This window comes from Saccopteryx leptura, chromosome 7 (genome assembly GCF_036850995.1).
Source record: "Saccopteryx leptura isolate mSacLep1 chromosome 7, mSacLep1_pri_phased_curated, whole genome shotgun sequence".
NCBI lineage: Eukaryota > Metazoa > Chordata > Mammalia > Chiroptera > Emballonuridae > Saccopteryx > Saccopteryx leptura.
In genome coordinates, this window is record NC_089509.1 from 87,390,684 (window position 1) to 87,408,365 (window position 17,682).

The 17,682-nt window shown below is 36.6% G+C and overlaps 1 protein-coding gene across 7 annotated transcripts in view; it reads right to left on the reverse strand.

Moving 5' to 3' along the window:
- HYCC2 (hyccin PI4KA lipid kinase complex subunit 2) overlaps positions 1–17,682 on the reverse strand; it is a 72,858-nt gene that overhangs the window by 19,292 nt on the left and 35,884 nt on the right. For all 7 annotated transcript variants that reach the window (XM_066346120.1, XM_066346122.1, XM_066346121.1 and 4 more), the window contains 4 exons: positions 10,063–10,242; positions 6,958–7,038; positions 5,512–5,627; positions 2,485–2,580 (listed from right to left, as the gene is read on the reverse strand). In XM_066346120.1, coding sequence (XP_066202217.1) covers positions 2,485–2,580; positions 5,512–5,627; positions 6,958–7,038; positions 10,063–10,242 — 473 coding nt within the window. The remainder of the gene's footprint in view (positions 1–2,484; positions 2,581–5,511; positions 5,628–6,957; positions 7,039–10,062; positions 10,243–17,682) is intronic.

The window sequence follows — 17,682 nt, forward strand, 5'->3', positions numbered from 1 at the left end:
GGTGTCGCCGGCTTGAGCCCAAGGTCACTGGCTTGAGCACAAGATCTCTGGTTTGATCAAGGGGTCACTGACTTGGCTGAAGCCCCCCGTGAAGGCACATATGATAAAGCAATCAGTGAACAACTAAGGTGTCGCAACAAAGAATTGATGCTTCTCATCTCTCTCCTTTCCTGTCTGTTCCTCTCTCTCACTAAAAAAAAAAAATTAAGAAAAAAAAAGCTTATTTATTTCTCAAAAAGATGACGGTGGGTATCAGATCACCAGTGTTTACACTATATACATTAAAAATATTGACCCAACCACCATTTGTCTTATGTCAATATTTACACACTGGAAATAATACTTTCTATGATTTAACATAGGATAAAAAATTTTAATTGTTAACTTAAAAATGTGCAAGGGTACATAGTTTTTCAAAATTATTTATGGGTATGTGAACAAAAGCTTGAGAACCATTAAATGTTGCCAACACTTCTGTTAAGAAACTTTCTTAAAAGCCACAGTAATGTTTCCAGTTAAAGATTCAGTAGGTTTGTTTTAATGAACCAAAGACAGTTACTTAAATTTGTCAATAAAGAACACAATTAACAATACCAATGCTATAGAGACATTCACCTAAAATCTATGTACTCTTATTGATCAATGTCATGCCATTAAATTTAATTTCTAAATTAAAATAAAAAGAACTAGAGAAGTAGTAAGTACTTAAACAGTGTAATCTCTTTTTTTAGTGAGGAGAGAGAAAGAGACTGAAACAAGGGAGAGAAACAACTATCAACTCATAGTTGTGTCACTCTGGCTGTTCATTGATTATTTCTCATATATACCTTGACTGAGGGGTTCCAGCCAACCCAGTGAGCCCTCACTCAAGCCAGTGATCTTGGGTTCAAGTCAGGGACCTTGGGCTTCAAGCCAGCGACCATGAGATCATGTCAATGATCCCACATTCAAGCCAGTGACCCTGCACTCAAGCTGGTGAGCCTGTGCTCAAGTCAGTGACCTCGGGGTTTCAAACCTGGAACCTCAGCATCCCAGGTCAACACTCTATCCACTGTGCCACCACTGTTTAGACTACACAGTGCACTCTCTTGATAACAGTATCTAAGTTAGAAACAAGAACTTTGTTAGTCATTAGTCATGTTATTATACAGGCAAAAAAAATAATATATTATAAAATCAAACTTACAGCTAATTTGGATTGGTCTTCCTCTAATTAGGAAAATTTAGTTTTGTTATAAACAGGACCACATTCTTTTCCCAGCAGCACAATAGCATGACCATGAGCAAAGAATTTGTGATGAACAGACACTTGGAGGCCCTGACCTCTATGATCCTGCCTTCCTGGTATTCACACTCTGTGTCATTTCCTCTTCTTGAGGGACTTGTGATTTGCTTCTAATCAACAGAACATGCAAAGGTGATGGGATTTCATGATTATGTGTACCTGATTATGGTATTTAAGAATGCAGTTAGGGTCTCTCTTTCACTCTTCTACTTTGAAGCTGCCATGTTATACAGGCAGCCTATACTGAGAGGCCTACATGACAAAGAACTAAATTGGTCTTTAGCAGACAGCCAACAAGTAATTGAAGCCCTCAATCGCACAAGTACAGGAAATGAATTTTTCCAATAATAGTATGTAACTCCTCAGTCGAGCCTCAGCTAAGACTGCAAATCCAGCCAACATCTTAACTGCAGCTTTGTAAGACTCTACACAGAGGACCCAGCTAAGTCATGCCCAGACTCCTGACACACTGAAATTATAAAATAACAAATGTGCGCTGTTTCGAGGTGCAGAGATTGTGGTTATTTGTTATGAGGCAGCAGAAAACTAATATACCATTTAACTCTTTTGGGGAGCTCAGTTCCTCAAGGAAAAATCAGTTGAACAGGATGAACTCAGGGTTCCTTTAATAACTAAAATTCTGTGACTCTAAATGTCCTCCATCTCCAAACTGATTTATATTACTTAAATTTTCTTACTATACTGGATATTTAAATTTCAGCCCAGGTCTGTCCAAATTATTAGAAATTCTCATTTAGTAAAGATTAGAAAATACAAGCAAGACATATAATTGGTACTATTACTAATTTTCTTACACAAAGCAGAGGTAGATATTTTTTAAATAAATAAAGAAAAATGTTCACATTACTTAAGACTTCCTTTACATACAGTTCTATTTATTCAAAGTGCTCAAAATGATTTATAAAAATTGGCATCCAGGCTGTGATTAAGTATATCAGTAAACCACCCTAAACTTAAGACATCTTGGCTTAACTTGATGTTCAGATAGAAAATATTTTTTTAATGCTGAAATAGTTTCAAGAAGTCATGATGCATGAGATAATATGAAATGTAAGCTTCATGAGTTTTATTTACTGCTATATTATCAGAAGTTAGAATACTGCCTACCGTAGAGAATATGCTCAATAAATATCTGTCAAATAAATACATATGAAGATTAATGATAATTTTATTCTTACCTGGAGCCCATCTGACAAAGCGATTGGTAAGATGAAGCAGGCATATACACAATAGCAGAATTGTAACACAACATGAGAAAACTCAGGACTTCAAACCTAGAAAAACCAAAAACAAAGGAAAAAGATCATAAACAATCATTTCTACTAGAGACTATGGTAAATTATTTCTTCACTGGATGGTTATAACAACAATAACTTAATATTAACTTTCATGATTTTTCAATCAGATTACTATACCCTCATTTCCATTTTCCCTTTTAAAGGTCATATTCCTAGCTGCCATCTATATTTTTTTCCTCAAAACTTAAATGATCATGCTTGAACAGATACCTCCCCTATCTACCTTAGCCTACTGTTCCTACTGACTGCATGATAAAATACAAACTCATCTGGCACACAAGATTTTTTTTTTTTTTATAGTGAGAGAGACAGATAGGGACAGACAGACAGGGAGAGATGAGAAGCATCAATTCTTCACTGTAGTACCTTAGTTGTTCATTGATTGCTTTCTCATATGTGCCTTGACCAGAGAGCTACAAGCAGACTGAGTGACCCCTTGTTCAAGCCATAGACCTTGGGCTTCAAGCCAGCAACTCTGGGCTCAAGCCAGCGACCATGGAGTCATGTCTATGATCCCACACTCAAGCCAGCAACCCCACAGTCAAGCCAGCTGAACCTGCGCTCAAGCCGGCGACCTCAGGGTTTCAAACCTGGGTCCTCTGTTTTCCAGGCTGATCCTCTATCCTCTGCACCACTGCCTGGTAAGGCAGAGCCTTTTAAAACCCACCTTCAACATACTAGTCTAACCTTAACCTCCCTACAATGCCTACCACATACACCACACTACATCAATCGTACCACTCCATGAATATGCCTTTAATAACTTGTTTTTACTCAAGCTACTCTTTCATACTAGTCCTTACTTAGTAAACTCCTGGTAAAGTTTCAAGTCCTAGTTCAAATTTTTACCTCAGACATAAAGCTGTTCTTAATTCTCCCAGCTGAAGGAAACTATTATGCTTATCTGTGTATCTCTAATTCAGCATTTATTCCACTGAATCATAACTCTGTCTCTGTCTCTGTTCTACCCATTTAGTAATACATAACTTTAGGGCAGAGACCGATTTACTCATCTGTATCTCGTGTGTCCAACACAGTGTCAAATACATTATAATATTACAAAAAATATTTATTGAATATTTATAAATATTTACTAAATCATTTATTATGAATGCTTTCCTAATCTTTACAATGTCTAAGAAAGTGGCTCCTAAATCTGGTAGTACATTATAGTTATTTGAGGACCTTTTGGAAAATTATATTCCTGTGTCTCAACCCAGATTGACCTATTAGAATCTCCAGGGGCAGGACCGCAGGGAATTCGTACTTCTAAAAAAGCTTCCAATACTTCCAGTCAAGATGGCAGCGTAGGTACACACAGTACTTGAATTCTCCCACAACCACATCAAAATCACAACTAAACTACAGAAAAACCACCATTCAAAACTACCTAAAATCTAGCTAATGAAAATCCTACAGCTGGGGATTTAAACAAAAGCCACAACAAAATGTGTAGGAGGGGTAGAGATGAGAAAAAGGCTAGTTCCAGAGCCAAGTGTGGCTGTTTAAAACTGGGAGGAATATCTCAGCTGTGGAAGTTCCCCCTAAGGAGTGAGGGGGGAGAGAGGAAGAAGTAGATGGGCGCTTCTCCTGTGTGCCGTGACTGGGAATCGAACCCAGGATATCCACACACCGGGCTGATGCTCTATCACTGAGAAAACCTGCCAGGGCCAAAAGCAAGATTTTTTTTTTTTTTTTACAGGGACAGAGAGAGAATCAGAGAGAGGAATAGATAGGGACAGATAGACAGGAGCAAAGAGAGATGAGACGCATCAATCATCAGTTTTTCGTTGCGACACCTTAGTTGTTCATTGATTGCTTTCTCATATGTGCCTTGACCGTGGGACTTCAGCAGATCGAGTTACCCCTTGCTCGAGCCAGCGACCTTGGGTCCAAGCTGGTGAGCTTTGCTCAAACCAGATGAGCCCATACTCAAGCTGGTGACCTCGGGGTCTCGAACCTGGGTCCTTCCACATCCCAGTCTGACACTCTATCCACTGCACCACCACCTGGTCAGGTCCAAAAGCAAGATTTTTTAACCTCAGTACTACTGGCATTTTGGGATAGATAAGTGTTTGTTGTGGGGAGTTTGCCAAGGGACTGTAGAATGTTGAGCAGCATCCCTGACCTCTACACATACCTGTGTAACCCTCCCTCCAACAAGTCTAACAAGTATCCAGACATTGCCAAATGTTCTGGAGGGTTGGGGTAGGGTAGGGAGGGCAGAGAATGCCCTACTTGAGAGTCATTACTTCCAGGAAAGGAGAAATCAGAGAGAGTTGGAGAATGTAGTTTTTCTTAATAAACTGTATAGAACTAGTGCATATTTAACTTTGAAAAATATATATGTATGTGTATTTTTGATATAGTTGACTATACAAAAAAACTAAAACATACACACAAAAGAAAACAAAGTAGCACAATGAGTTATCACTCTTCACTCCCACTAAGATAGTTATAATAAAATAATGAAATATAAGTGTTGGTGAAAACATGGCTGACTCCAATCTGTATTTTTTCCTTGTAATAAATCATAACTTAAAATAACAGCTTCCATTCACTGCATTTTGTGAGTTCTCATGAGTTATCCAACCTAAGAGTGATGCAGGCACTCTTATTAAGCCATTCTACAATGAAGATAGCAAGGGAACAGATAAAATTGCCTGAGAGGCAAGCTTGTAAGTTTGGGCGACTTCATGAATAAACTTTTAGGTTTTACATTGCTTTATATAAGATGACCATAACATAGTACCAAGCATTAAATGGATGGGTATTTTATTGCTATGATGTACTTCACTAATATCATATAGTTAACTTTTTGCCTCTTCTCACACCAAACTTGAACCAAAGTTAGTAAACTATTAAACATAAATAACAATTATTACTGCCTAAAGTTTTGACCATTACCGGTTTTGTGCAGTGAATGTTTCCCTCTGAGGATGAAGATCACTGTAAACAACCCTGATGAGATCATGCTGACACAATGCCCCTTCTGTCAAAGCCATGGATCCAATTGTTGAGGGCTATAAAAATAAGATAAAGTATGAGAGTATGTCTCTAAAATGAAGTAAAAATATGTATCACATAACTATTTAATTTGGTTTCAACAAAGACAGTTTTGGACCACTTCTTCTCTTTCAAAACTTTTTCTAAAACTAAAAATATATTCAGTTAATTTTTGAAAGATTATAAAATGAATCATATTTAGGGCACAGATAAGAAAAGTTGCTGAAAAGACTAAAGGTTACAAATACATCAATTTTAATTTGTTTGTATTCTAGAACATGAGCAGTCTTGGGGACTGTGCGTTCTAACTGTGAAGTTTATCTAACTTCAGGCAAGTACTTTCATTAATCCCATTCTGCAAACAGGACAGAAAGGTGTAGACAGTTGTAACTATAAAACACAAACAATACTGAAGGCTATGATCAAATGTTTCTTTAATGGTGACATAATGGATTTCTTGTTTCTATAATTAGAAGAACCATCTAACCATTCAGAAATATTTCACTATCCTCCATTTTATTTCACAACATGATATCCAGAACTTAATTAAAATTAAGTTACTTAGAAAATTCTATGCTAAAAATGAGTCCTGGCTATATAGAAAACATTCTATTTCCAACAAAAAACTAAATCCCTGAGGACTTCATTAAGACAAAAAAATAGCTGCATAGAGCTATGAGAAAACAGAATACAGCATTAAGAAAATGGAATATAATTTTTAGACTACTAGTAAAGTTTCTTTAAATGCTTTTTTCACGACTTTATGCACTAAAAGCCACTAGAGATCAGAAGTTTGATTCATAAGATATATCCTTAAGGAGGCAGAAAGTCAGTTCAATAGGAGTCATCTACCTATATGATAATCAGTGTTCTCACACTGTTCAATCACATAAATATAAGGAAAAATAAGAAGTATAATATTAGTGAACAGCTGGAACATACCAGTTAGACTTCTTTAAGTGGAGATAAAATAATTACAGTGGAATTATTCTTCAAAGTAGCCAATTAAAAAAAAATCAATTTAACATAGATAATTTCTAATTAATAAGGAAAACTTTAAAAAATTAAAGAATATTTTTGAAAATTCATAAAAGACTAATTTAAAAAAAGACTGAAAATGATACTGGTGAAGAATACAAAAGAAATAAACAAGAACTAGAGGAAAATTTTTCCATTAATTACTTTCTGTCTCTTGACAATAGCTCAATTTTATACCACTAATAATAAACACCTACTTTTAAGAAGTAAATCAGTAAAGATGTGTTAGGAATATTTATATCTGATAAGATGACTTTTAGGTTTATTTAGTATAATTTTAAATAATTCTACCTTTCCAATCTTACTTACCTCATGGTATATTGAAGGCTTAGATAAGGAAGGGATAGTAAACGATAAAACTTTATTGTTTCCATCTTTATCAGCAATTTCCTATAGTAAAAACAATATACAAAGATAGTGAAATAACCACAGGACTATAAGAATAGTTACTTTAAGTTACCAAGAATATCACTGGTAACTGACAGAGATTTTTAGAAATAGTAATATATAAAAAACACTTTGGTAGTGAATTGTCCTTTGAGAGATTTGAGTGCAATACTAAAGTAAATCAAATACAATAATGACAGCAAAGACATAAAGCAGACGCACAATAAATTTTCATATTACATTTAAAAGAGAACAGGGAGATTACAAGTGATTAGATTTTTAAGTAGAAACATGGCTGTATTAAACATATTAAAATTAAAAGCCTGGCCTGCCTGACCAGGCAGTGGCGCAGTGGATCGAGTGTCAAACTAGGACGCAGAGGACCCATGTTCAAAACCCTGAGGTGGCCAGCTTGAGTGTGGCCTCATTAGGCTTGAGTGTGAGCTCCCAATGAGCATGGGATCATAGACATGACCCCATGGTTGCTGGTTTGAGCCCGCGCTCAAGCCAGCAACCTTGGGGTTTTGAACCTGGGTCCTCCAAATAGCAGTCCAATGCTCTATCCACTGTGCCACTGCCTGGGCAGGCTGTTTTTTCTTTTAATTTTTTTTTTTCCTGAAGCTGGAAACGGGGAGAGACAGTCAGACAGACTCTCGCATAAGCCCAACCGGGATCCACCCGGCACGCCCACCAGGGGGGGATGCTCTGCCTCTCCGGGGCGTCGCTCTGTTGTGACCAGAGCCACTCTAGCACCTGGGACAGAGGCCAAGGAGCCATCCCCAGCGCCCGGGCCATCTTTGCTCCAATGGAGCCTCGCTGCGGGAGGGGAAGAGAGAGACAGAGAGGAAGGAGAGGGGGAGGGGTGGAGAAGCAAATGGGCGCTTCTCCTGTGTGTCCTGGCCGGGAATCGAACCCGGGACTTCTGCACACCAGGCTGACGCTCTACCACTGAGCCAACCGGCCAGGGCCACCTCTTTTAATATTTTTTATTTATTGATTTTACTGAAAGAGGAGGGTGGAGGAGTGAGAAGTATTAAGTCATAATTGCTTCACTTTAGTTGTTCATTGGTTGCTTGTCATATGTGCCTTGACTGGGCAAGCCCAGGGTTTTAAACGGTGACCTCAGCATTCCAGGTCAACGCTTTATCCATTGTGCCACTATAAGCCAGGCAAATTCTTGTGAATTTTAAAAGCACTTTATCTTTCATTGAAAAGGACAATGAATGGTGTCCTTCATTTCTATCGTCTCTAGCACCTCCTATCTTCTATAAGCATCAATAAAAAGCTGCCTATAGACATCAGCAATTAGAGGAGTGAAATGATCCTCCTGCATCACTCCCTTTCTCTACTGCCTCACTGTAGTCTTCGTTTCTTTTACAACTCATATTAGTATACATAACAGGCATTAAACTCATAGAAGACTGCCCTTACTAGACCTTTCAGGAAAGTGGTCAGATAGAGACTTAAGTAATTAAAATAGAAGGAAGAAACATCAATAAAAACTATTATCATCACCAAAACACAAACCCAGAAGAACATCCCTACAGTGCTCATTTCTGAGTTTTATATGTCATAGGAGAGTACCGATTATATGTCAACAATGGCCCTACCTCTATTTTTAGCAGGAGAATGGGTTTAAAATTTTCTTAGAGAGATTATTTAACTACTTTGTAGTCAAACTAGTTAACACATCTGGGCCCTTGTGCCTCAGAGGAAATCTGTGCTAGCTAAGATGAATGGACCTATTTAAGTGATGCAGTAAACTTTTAATTTTTATTCCTAAATTAAGCCAAATACTTTTGATCTACTTTGTGAGTATTTGGGGACAAGGGTGCCCTGAAATTTGTTTAAGCTGAGGGCAATACAAAACTCTCCTTGAGGCTATCTGAAACAAGAAAGAAATGCTAGGGAAGGAAAGAAAAAAAAAAAGAAAAATGAATTCATAAAAGAAAACCGGTGTGGTAAGAAAAATTGAGAACCTCCAAGAAAAGAAAACACAGATATCAAGGGGATTAAAAGAAGGCAGAAGCCTGAGGTTATGTTTCTGACAAGTAATTGAGTAATGTTTTATAGTACACTATTTTTGAGATGTCAAAACATAATTTAATCTCAGCACCAGTACTGTCAAGAACTTGTCAAGCAATCTACTATACAAAATATTTTTGCTTCAATAAAATTCAGTCCCACTACTGAATTTTCTAACACTAATCAAATTAATAAATGATAGCAGTGTTAAACATAATCTAAAGCACTAAATTCAATTATTAAATCAATAAACATTTATTAAGTACCTGTGCTAAGCACTAGAGGAGACACAGTGGTATGTGAAACAAATTTCCTGCCTTAAAAGAAAAAACAGCTTGACCAGGCAGTGGGGCAGTAGATAGAGTGACAGTCTAGGATGCTGAGGACCCAGGTTAAAAAGCCTGAGGTTGCAAGCATGAGCACGGGGTTGGTGGCTTGAGCATGAGATCACAGACATGACTCCGTGGTCACTGGCTTGATCAAGGGGTCACTGGCTCAGTTGTATCCTATTCCCTAGCCCCGTCAAGGCACATATAAGAAAGCAATCAATGAACAAGTAAGGTGCCTACATCTATGAGCTGGTGCTTCTCATCTCTCTCTCTTCCTGTCTGTCTACATCCCACCCCTCTTGCTAAAAAAAAAAAAATATTCCTCAGGAATAAAGTTTCATAAACAATATAATATCAGATATATATTATTAAATAATTATGGAAAATAAATTTAAATTTTTAAATGCACAGCACTTAAAAATGTTGGTCAAATAAAATAATTTGAAGAAGTAAATCAGAAAATATTAACAATGCTGTCAATTGTAAGTTTCACTTACTTTATAAAATGCATTATTAGCATTAACGTTTAAAGCACTTGTGTACTCAATTTAATTAACTCAAATAAATTATTCAGTAAACATTTCAATATTTTTCTCTAAATATTCCTTAAGTATTGTTTCAGAGAACTTTAAAAAAATACTTAATATTTCCCAAGCTACCATTTTCAACTTACCAAATTATAAATTCCTAACAGAAGTGCTTCAATGCAACCATTACTCTGTCTGTCTCGGCTAACCGTAAGCCGTAAATAAACCCACATCAATTCTGGTAAGAACTGCAGCGTGAACCTCTTCAGTCGAACTTCAGAGCTACGATAGAGCTCAAACAGCTGGTGGCAAACAGGTTCCAGGAGCTAAAAGAAATTAAAGTGCATAATTATTTCCATTCCTTTGGCTCTAACTATATTTTAAAAGGCACATATACCTCCATAATATTTTCAAATTAAAGTTTCAACATTAATTCTTGCAGATTTTGAATTGATGCATTCAAAACCTTAATCTCCATGTACATAGAATACATATTAAACTGACAAATATACTAACTATAAGAAGTGTTTTGAGCCCATATAACATCAACATAACTTTTAATACACAATATTAAATTTATTAGATCATTAGTTCTTTAATCAATGTACTACTCTTATATTTAGGGAGTTTCCTTTTCTGTTCTTACCAACCCTATTATCCTCCATTTTAAAAAGTTCATATTGGAAGAAAATAATTTCAAATGATCCTGTTCAAAACAAACTTTAAATACCAACTTAGGACTAGGATTTAAACAAATTATATACCGCTCAACAGAGAAAGGAATTTTGTAATATTATAATATTTGGACATCCAAAATGCTAGCTAACACTTGAAATTAATGTTAATAAGTAGAACAAAACAGATTACTTTTGTTTTGAAACTGACAAATTCTACTTATGTATTTGAAAGATTTTAAAAAGCAGGAAATTATACAGCAATAGGTTTTTTAATGTTTAATTGGATAATTCTTCATACGATATCACACAATATAACTTACAAGGCACTTCATGACCTTTAAAACTGAAAAAGAATGAGCAGTTTAAATAAATCTTCCCCTTTTCCCTAAACACATACTGCCAATTTAGAATGATTTTATTGGAATAACTGAAGCCTAACAAAACTATGATTTTAAAATTCAGATAAAATACTGACATAAAAGTATAAAATAATGCTTAAAATTTAACACTAGCTTAAAAATGAATTATTCAGTAATTCATATGACTATTTCTATTCTGAATGATTAAAGTAATGCACATACATTTGGAAATCTGCTCAAATATAGTTATATATGTCTGTAATAATCTAATACTATAGAATAAAGTCACTACTTTCATAACTGTAAATTAAAACTCAACAAATCCTATGTTGATTGTACACTTAATATATTTAGACAAGTTAAACTAAGGTGTTAAGGAATTATTCTACAGATAAAAGAATTTACACACACACATCCTAGTCTATTAACTGCTAAGCCCTTTATGTAACATCACTACCATTGTATTTTAAATCTTATAAAAATTCCAACTTCCTCTTACACTGAAGTCTAGATCAGACAATTTGCCCAAAGTCACACAAGTCAGTGGCGAAGGAACACGCTAGAATTCTGGTCTTTCAACATCAAGGTGATGTTCCCATTAAATAAGGTGACCAATCGTCCTCCTTTAGGGAGGACAGTCCTTCTTTTATAAGTTCCATCCTCCCTTGAAGATTGTCCTCCTACATGTCCTCCTTTTTTATATTGGAAAACTAATCTGTAAACGTCCGTATTCGATCAATGCAGAGTTGATCCACTGCATGTGATGTGACGCATATGTATTTGACATGACGATTCCTCAAGGATCAGTAGAGTGCGGCCAGATGCGATTATGAGATGCATGCACTCCGCACAGGAGACCTTGAGAGAGCGCGTGATATACCGAGCCTGCAAATGGCTTTGTGTACTTCTTACTGAAACTCGACACAGCACATACGACATTGCAGACTCATGATTATTTCTTTCTCAGTGAATATTCAATCATGGGTAAGCACAATTCACATTTTATTAATTATCTATTTAATAATTTCCAAATATGTATAATTTTATTTACAAGTATTTTCCTGAGATTCGAGTTTTAAAGTGGAAATCTAACCCCAAACCATATCGATTAATAACGCATTTTGATTAAATAGCTACATAAAACAGACGTTTTTTAATTAGAAAATGATAAATACATCCGAGTATCACTCTAAATTAGTGGTTTTGTTTGATATTTAGTTTTGTTAATTTAGCTTCTGGAAAATTGGCCTACCGTGATGTAACATTTTCAGTTCCTAATGTGCTTGCATCGTTTGTGTAGCTCTATATTTTATTTTTAATTTTTAATTTCATTTAAGGGATGGAAAAATCAAAAATAAGAAAATGCTATTTCAATGATAAATTGAAAAAGAAATTTCCATTCCTAATATCAAAGAAAGATACCGTTGTATTCTGAAATATTTGCAGCGGAGAATTTTGTATCGCAGTTGGGGGCTAAGTAGCGGAAACGAAACACTTGACCACCAACAAACATAAGCAATCATTAGATGCATCAGCTTCCAGTTGTAAAGTAACAGGTGTTTTTAAAACTTCAAATTATTCTGAAGATGAAAAACAGTTGGCTGCAATGGGGGGAACATTTGCATTTGATACCATAATTCACAAAGTTTTCGTAGTATGGATTGTACAACTAAATTACTGAAAAAGTTTCACAATGCAAAATTTTCATGTGCCAGGACAAAATGGGAGGCTGTTTTGAAATCAGTATTTACAAATTACTGTGACAAAATACTAACAGAGGATTTGGAAACTGCAGCATTTGTAACAATTTTATCTGATGCATCAAATCATAATGAAATTAAATTGTATCCAGTAATAGCAAGATATTTTAATGTTACCAAAGGCATTCAAGTAAAAATTTTAAATTGAGAATCCAGTGAAGGTGGAGCTTCAGAAATTTTGGCAAACCATCTATACAGAGTAATAAATGAAAAGAATTTGAAATCCAAAGTTGTTGCAATAACGGCTGATAATACAAATACAAATTTTGGTGGGTGAAGACACAAAGGGGTGAATAATGTGTATGTAAAATTACAAGAGTTACTCCAAAAGAAAATACTAGGAATAGGTTGTAATGCACATATTTTGTCAAATGCAATCAACACAGCTTCATGTGCCATGCCAATTGATGTAGAAGTAATAAAAACTACAATTTATTTGCATGTTAGTCATTTTACCATTCATGTTGCCACTTTAAAACAATTTTGTGAAGAAGTAAATGTTGAATACAAAAACTTTTAGGACATTCAAAAGTTAGATGGCTTGCTCTAACATCAGCTATAGAGCGTGTTCTACAATTATTGGAGCCTCTCTGTTCATATTTTTAAAGTTTAGACTAATGTCCTAAAATCCTGGAATTGTTTTTCAGTAATAAAATATCGCCTGACCAGGCGGTGGCACAGTGGATAGAGCAGGGGTCCCCAAACTTTTTACACAGGGGGCCAGTTCACTGTCCCTCAGAACATTGGAGGGCCGGACTATAAAAAAACAACTATGAACAAATCCCTATGCACACTGCACACACCTTATTTTAAAGTAAAAAAACAAAATGAGAACAAATATAATATTTAAAATAAAGAACAAGTAAATTTAAATCAACAAACTGACCAGTATTTCAATGGGAACTATGCTCCTCTCACTGACCACCAATGAAAGAGGTGCCCCTTCTGGAAGTGCGGCGGGGGCCGGATAAATGGCCTCAGGGAGCCGCATGTGGCCTGCGGGCCGTAGTTTGGGGACCCCTGGGATAGAGCATCGGACTGGGATGCGGAAGACCCAGGTTCGAGACCCCAAGGTCACCAGCTTGAGCGTGGGCTCATCTGGGTTTAGTAAAAAGCTCACCAGCTTGGACCCAAGGGTGCTGGCTCGAGCAAGGGGTCACTCGGTCTGCTGAAGGCCTGCAGTCAAGGCACATATGAGAAAGCAATCAATGAACAACTAAGGTGTCGCAAAGAGAAACTGATGATTGATGCTTCTCATCTCTCTCCGTTCCAGTCTGTCCCTATCTATCCCTCTCTCTGACTCTCTCTCTGTCCCTGTAAAAATAATAATAATAATAATAAAATATCTGAGATATTACTGTATTTTGTACATAATCAAGCATCTATTTTTCACAAAACAATTCAAAAGATCGAAGGTGAACACATTTCTGATACAAAAGTTAGTCTTCTTTTGAATGACTTTATCCTTCAATATAAATCTCATTTTGAAGAAAAATTTCTTCCTTTAATTATAAAAAGAAAATTGTCAGACTTAGAGGAATCAAATCTGGGATAGCATAAAAGTTTATCAAAGAAGTGCAGAATTTTTACCAGACATGTTTTCAATATATCGAAGAATGGTCTGAAACAAACATCACGGGAAATAACAGTTTTCAATGGTGTTTTCTAACTTCAACACAAGTATATTGAACAGATACTGAACTTTGTCTTGAGTTTTTCTCTAAAGAAATGCCAGACATCAAAATAGACAACAATTGCCTATCTGAAGAAGTTAGAAGACTGAATGTATATTTAAATTCTGAAAAATTAATACAATGGGAAAATAAACATGTCAAAATTGATAAAAGATGGGTGGAAATATTCAGCCATTTCGAAAATGAACATATTCCAGCCTGATCAGGTGGTGGCGCAGTGGATAGAGTGTTGAACTGGGATGCAGAGGACCCAGGTTTGAGACCTTGAGGTCACCAGCTTGAGCGCGGGCTCATCTGGTTTGAGCAAAGCTCACCAACTTGGACCCAAGGTCGCTGGCTTGAGCAAGGGGTTACTCAGTCTGCTGAAGGCCCACAGTCAAGGCACATATGAGAAAGCAATCAATGAACAACTAAGGTGTCACAACAAAAAACTGATGATTGATGCTTCTCATCTCTCTCCGTTCCTGTCTGTCTGTCCAGATCTATCCCTCTCTCTGTCTCTCTCTGTCTGTGTAAAAAAAAAAAAAAAAAAAAAGAACATATTCCATGAGAAAATTTATTTATTCTTATTCAATGTACATTGTGCTGCCCTGGAACTAATGCAGCAGTTGAAAGTTTTTTTTCAATTGCTAATGATTTTTGGACAAGTGAGAAATTGAGATTGAATGTTAATACTCCAGCTGCAGCACTTGCTGTAAAATTCAATATAGAGGATACATTGACAAAAAATATTCATTCAATGGAAAAGTACTCATTTAGATAATATTATCTAATTTTTTCTTACAATTGTTAAAAATTAATAGGCATGTAAGCATAATTACAATATAAAATATTACAAATCTTTTTACTATGCATTTATATTATAGTGTGTTATTGTTGCAATGAATAAAATGTTTCTTTTATTTACAATATTGTTTTCTTCAATTTATTTTTGTCCTCTTTTTCAGTGTAAAAAGTTGGTCACCTTACATTATAACCCATTTCTTATAGTAGAACAAACCTGGAATAGGAGGTGAGAGTTAATTACAAATATACTTACAAAAATTAGGGTATATTTCAAAAATGAATATGAAGTGATAAAATATCCCCTAATTCTTGTGAGCAGTATAGTATATTCCATATAGTGCCAATAATGAAGTGAAAAGTCACTTGCTGGCATCTTTTTCTTCTTTTTGCTGGCATCTTTTTTAAAAAAAATATATTGATTGATCTGAGAGAAAGAGAGACAAACAAGAGAGAGAAACATCGATTTGCTGTCCCACTTATTAATGCATTCATTTGCTGATTCTTGTATGTGCCCTGACTAGGGATTGAACTCACAACCTTGGCATATCAGGACGACATTCTAACCAACTGAGCTACCTAGTCAGGGTTGCTGGCATCTTTTTCTTTTTTTTAATTAATTAATTAATTTATTTATTTATTTATTTATTTTTACAGAGACAGAGGGAGTCAGAGGGATAGACAGGGACAGACAGACAGGAATGGAGACAGATGAGAAGCACCCATCATTAGTTTTTCATTGCGCGTTGCGACTTCTTAGTTGTTCATTGATTGCTTTCTCATATATGCCTTGACTGCGGGCCTTCAGCAGACTGAGTAACCCCTTGCTGGAGCCAGCGACCCTGGGTCCAAGCTGGTGAGCTTTTGCTCAAGCCAGATGAGCCTGCCGTGCTCAAGCTGGCGACCTCGGGGTCTCGAACCTGGGTCCTTCCACATCCCAGTCCAACGCTCTATCCACTGCGCCACCGCCTGGTCAGGCTGGCATCTTTTTAAAGTACTGAAAATAATATCAGGTCTTTGGAAAATTAAAGACAGTTGCTCTCATAAATTTATTTATTAAAAAAATATATACAAGTTTCAAATCAACTTTTCTCTTTAGTGAAAGACTCTAAAATCGCCTTCTCTAAACTGTATTGGCCATGGAACAATAATGATATATATCATAAAGATCTTAATTTCCCTTCCTCAGTAGCAAGAAGTATAGTGGCATGTAGGAAACTATATTTTAATTAAGCATAACAAAAAAAATACAGAGTAAGAAAAATTCTTACTCTGCTTTCTTAAAAAAGAACTGGGAAGAGGAGTGGCTGTCAATTCATTAATTTTTTTTTTTTGGTGTGTGTATTTTTCTGAAGCTGGAAATGGGGAGGCAGTCAGACAGACTCCCGCATGCACCCAACCAGGATCCACCCAGCATGCCCACCAGGGGGCGATGCTCTGCCCATCTAGGGTGTCGCTCTGTTGAAACCAGAGCCATTCTAGTACCTGAGGCAGAGGCCATGGAGCCATCCTCAGCGCCCGGGCCAACTTTGCTCCAATGGAGCCTTGGCTGTGGGAGGGGAAGAGAGAGACAGAGAGGAAGGAGAGGGGAAGGGATGGAGAAGCAGATGGGCACTTCTCCTGTGTGCCCTGGCCGGGAATCGAACCCGGGACTCCTGCATGCCAGGCTGACGCTCTACTACTGAGCTACCGGCCAGGACCAACTCATTAATTTTTATCAGATATGAATGCAAAATAAGACTGTTAAGAACTTGCCAATGCTATCTGTTAAAATCTTTCATTCTAAACATATGTATCAGGCCATCGTGTTCTCAATTTCTCTTATCATAAATGATTTTTTTTTTTTTAACAGAGACAGACAGGAACGGAGAGAGATGAGAAGCATCAATCATCAGTTTTTCATTGCGACACCTTAGTTCCTTGATTGCTTTCTCATATGTGCCTTGATCGCGGGCCTTCAGCAGACCAAGTGACCCCTTGCTCGAGCCAGCGACCTTGGGTCCAAGCTGGTAAGCTTTGCTCAAACCAGATGAGCCCACACTCAAGCTGGCAACCTCGGGGTCTTGAACCTGGGCTTTCGACATCCCAGTCCGATGCTCTATCCACTGCGCCACCGCCTGGTCAGGCTCATAAATGGTTCTGACCTCCCCTAAATGGCACTATCTATCACCCATATCAAAAGGTGTTATAAGTCATTCACTTCTGGTTTTAAAAAAAAGCTTAAGAATAACTGACACCTTCCACAAATTTAGCAAATAGTTTGGTATGATAATTACTAAGACACATACTACCTGATGAACACACTGAGATAGTTTGGGTGGAATAATGGAGACTAAAGACTAATTTGGATTAAAGAGAGAATGTAAGGTGAAGAAAAGAAGTCAAGTAGAAGGAAGCTATAAGTAAGCAATATTTTATAAGGTTCATCTGTAAAGAGGGACAGAGAAATGGGGTAGAAAATGAAAAGGTAAGTCACAGAAGGTTTTTTAAAAA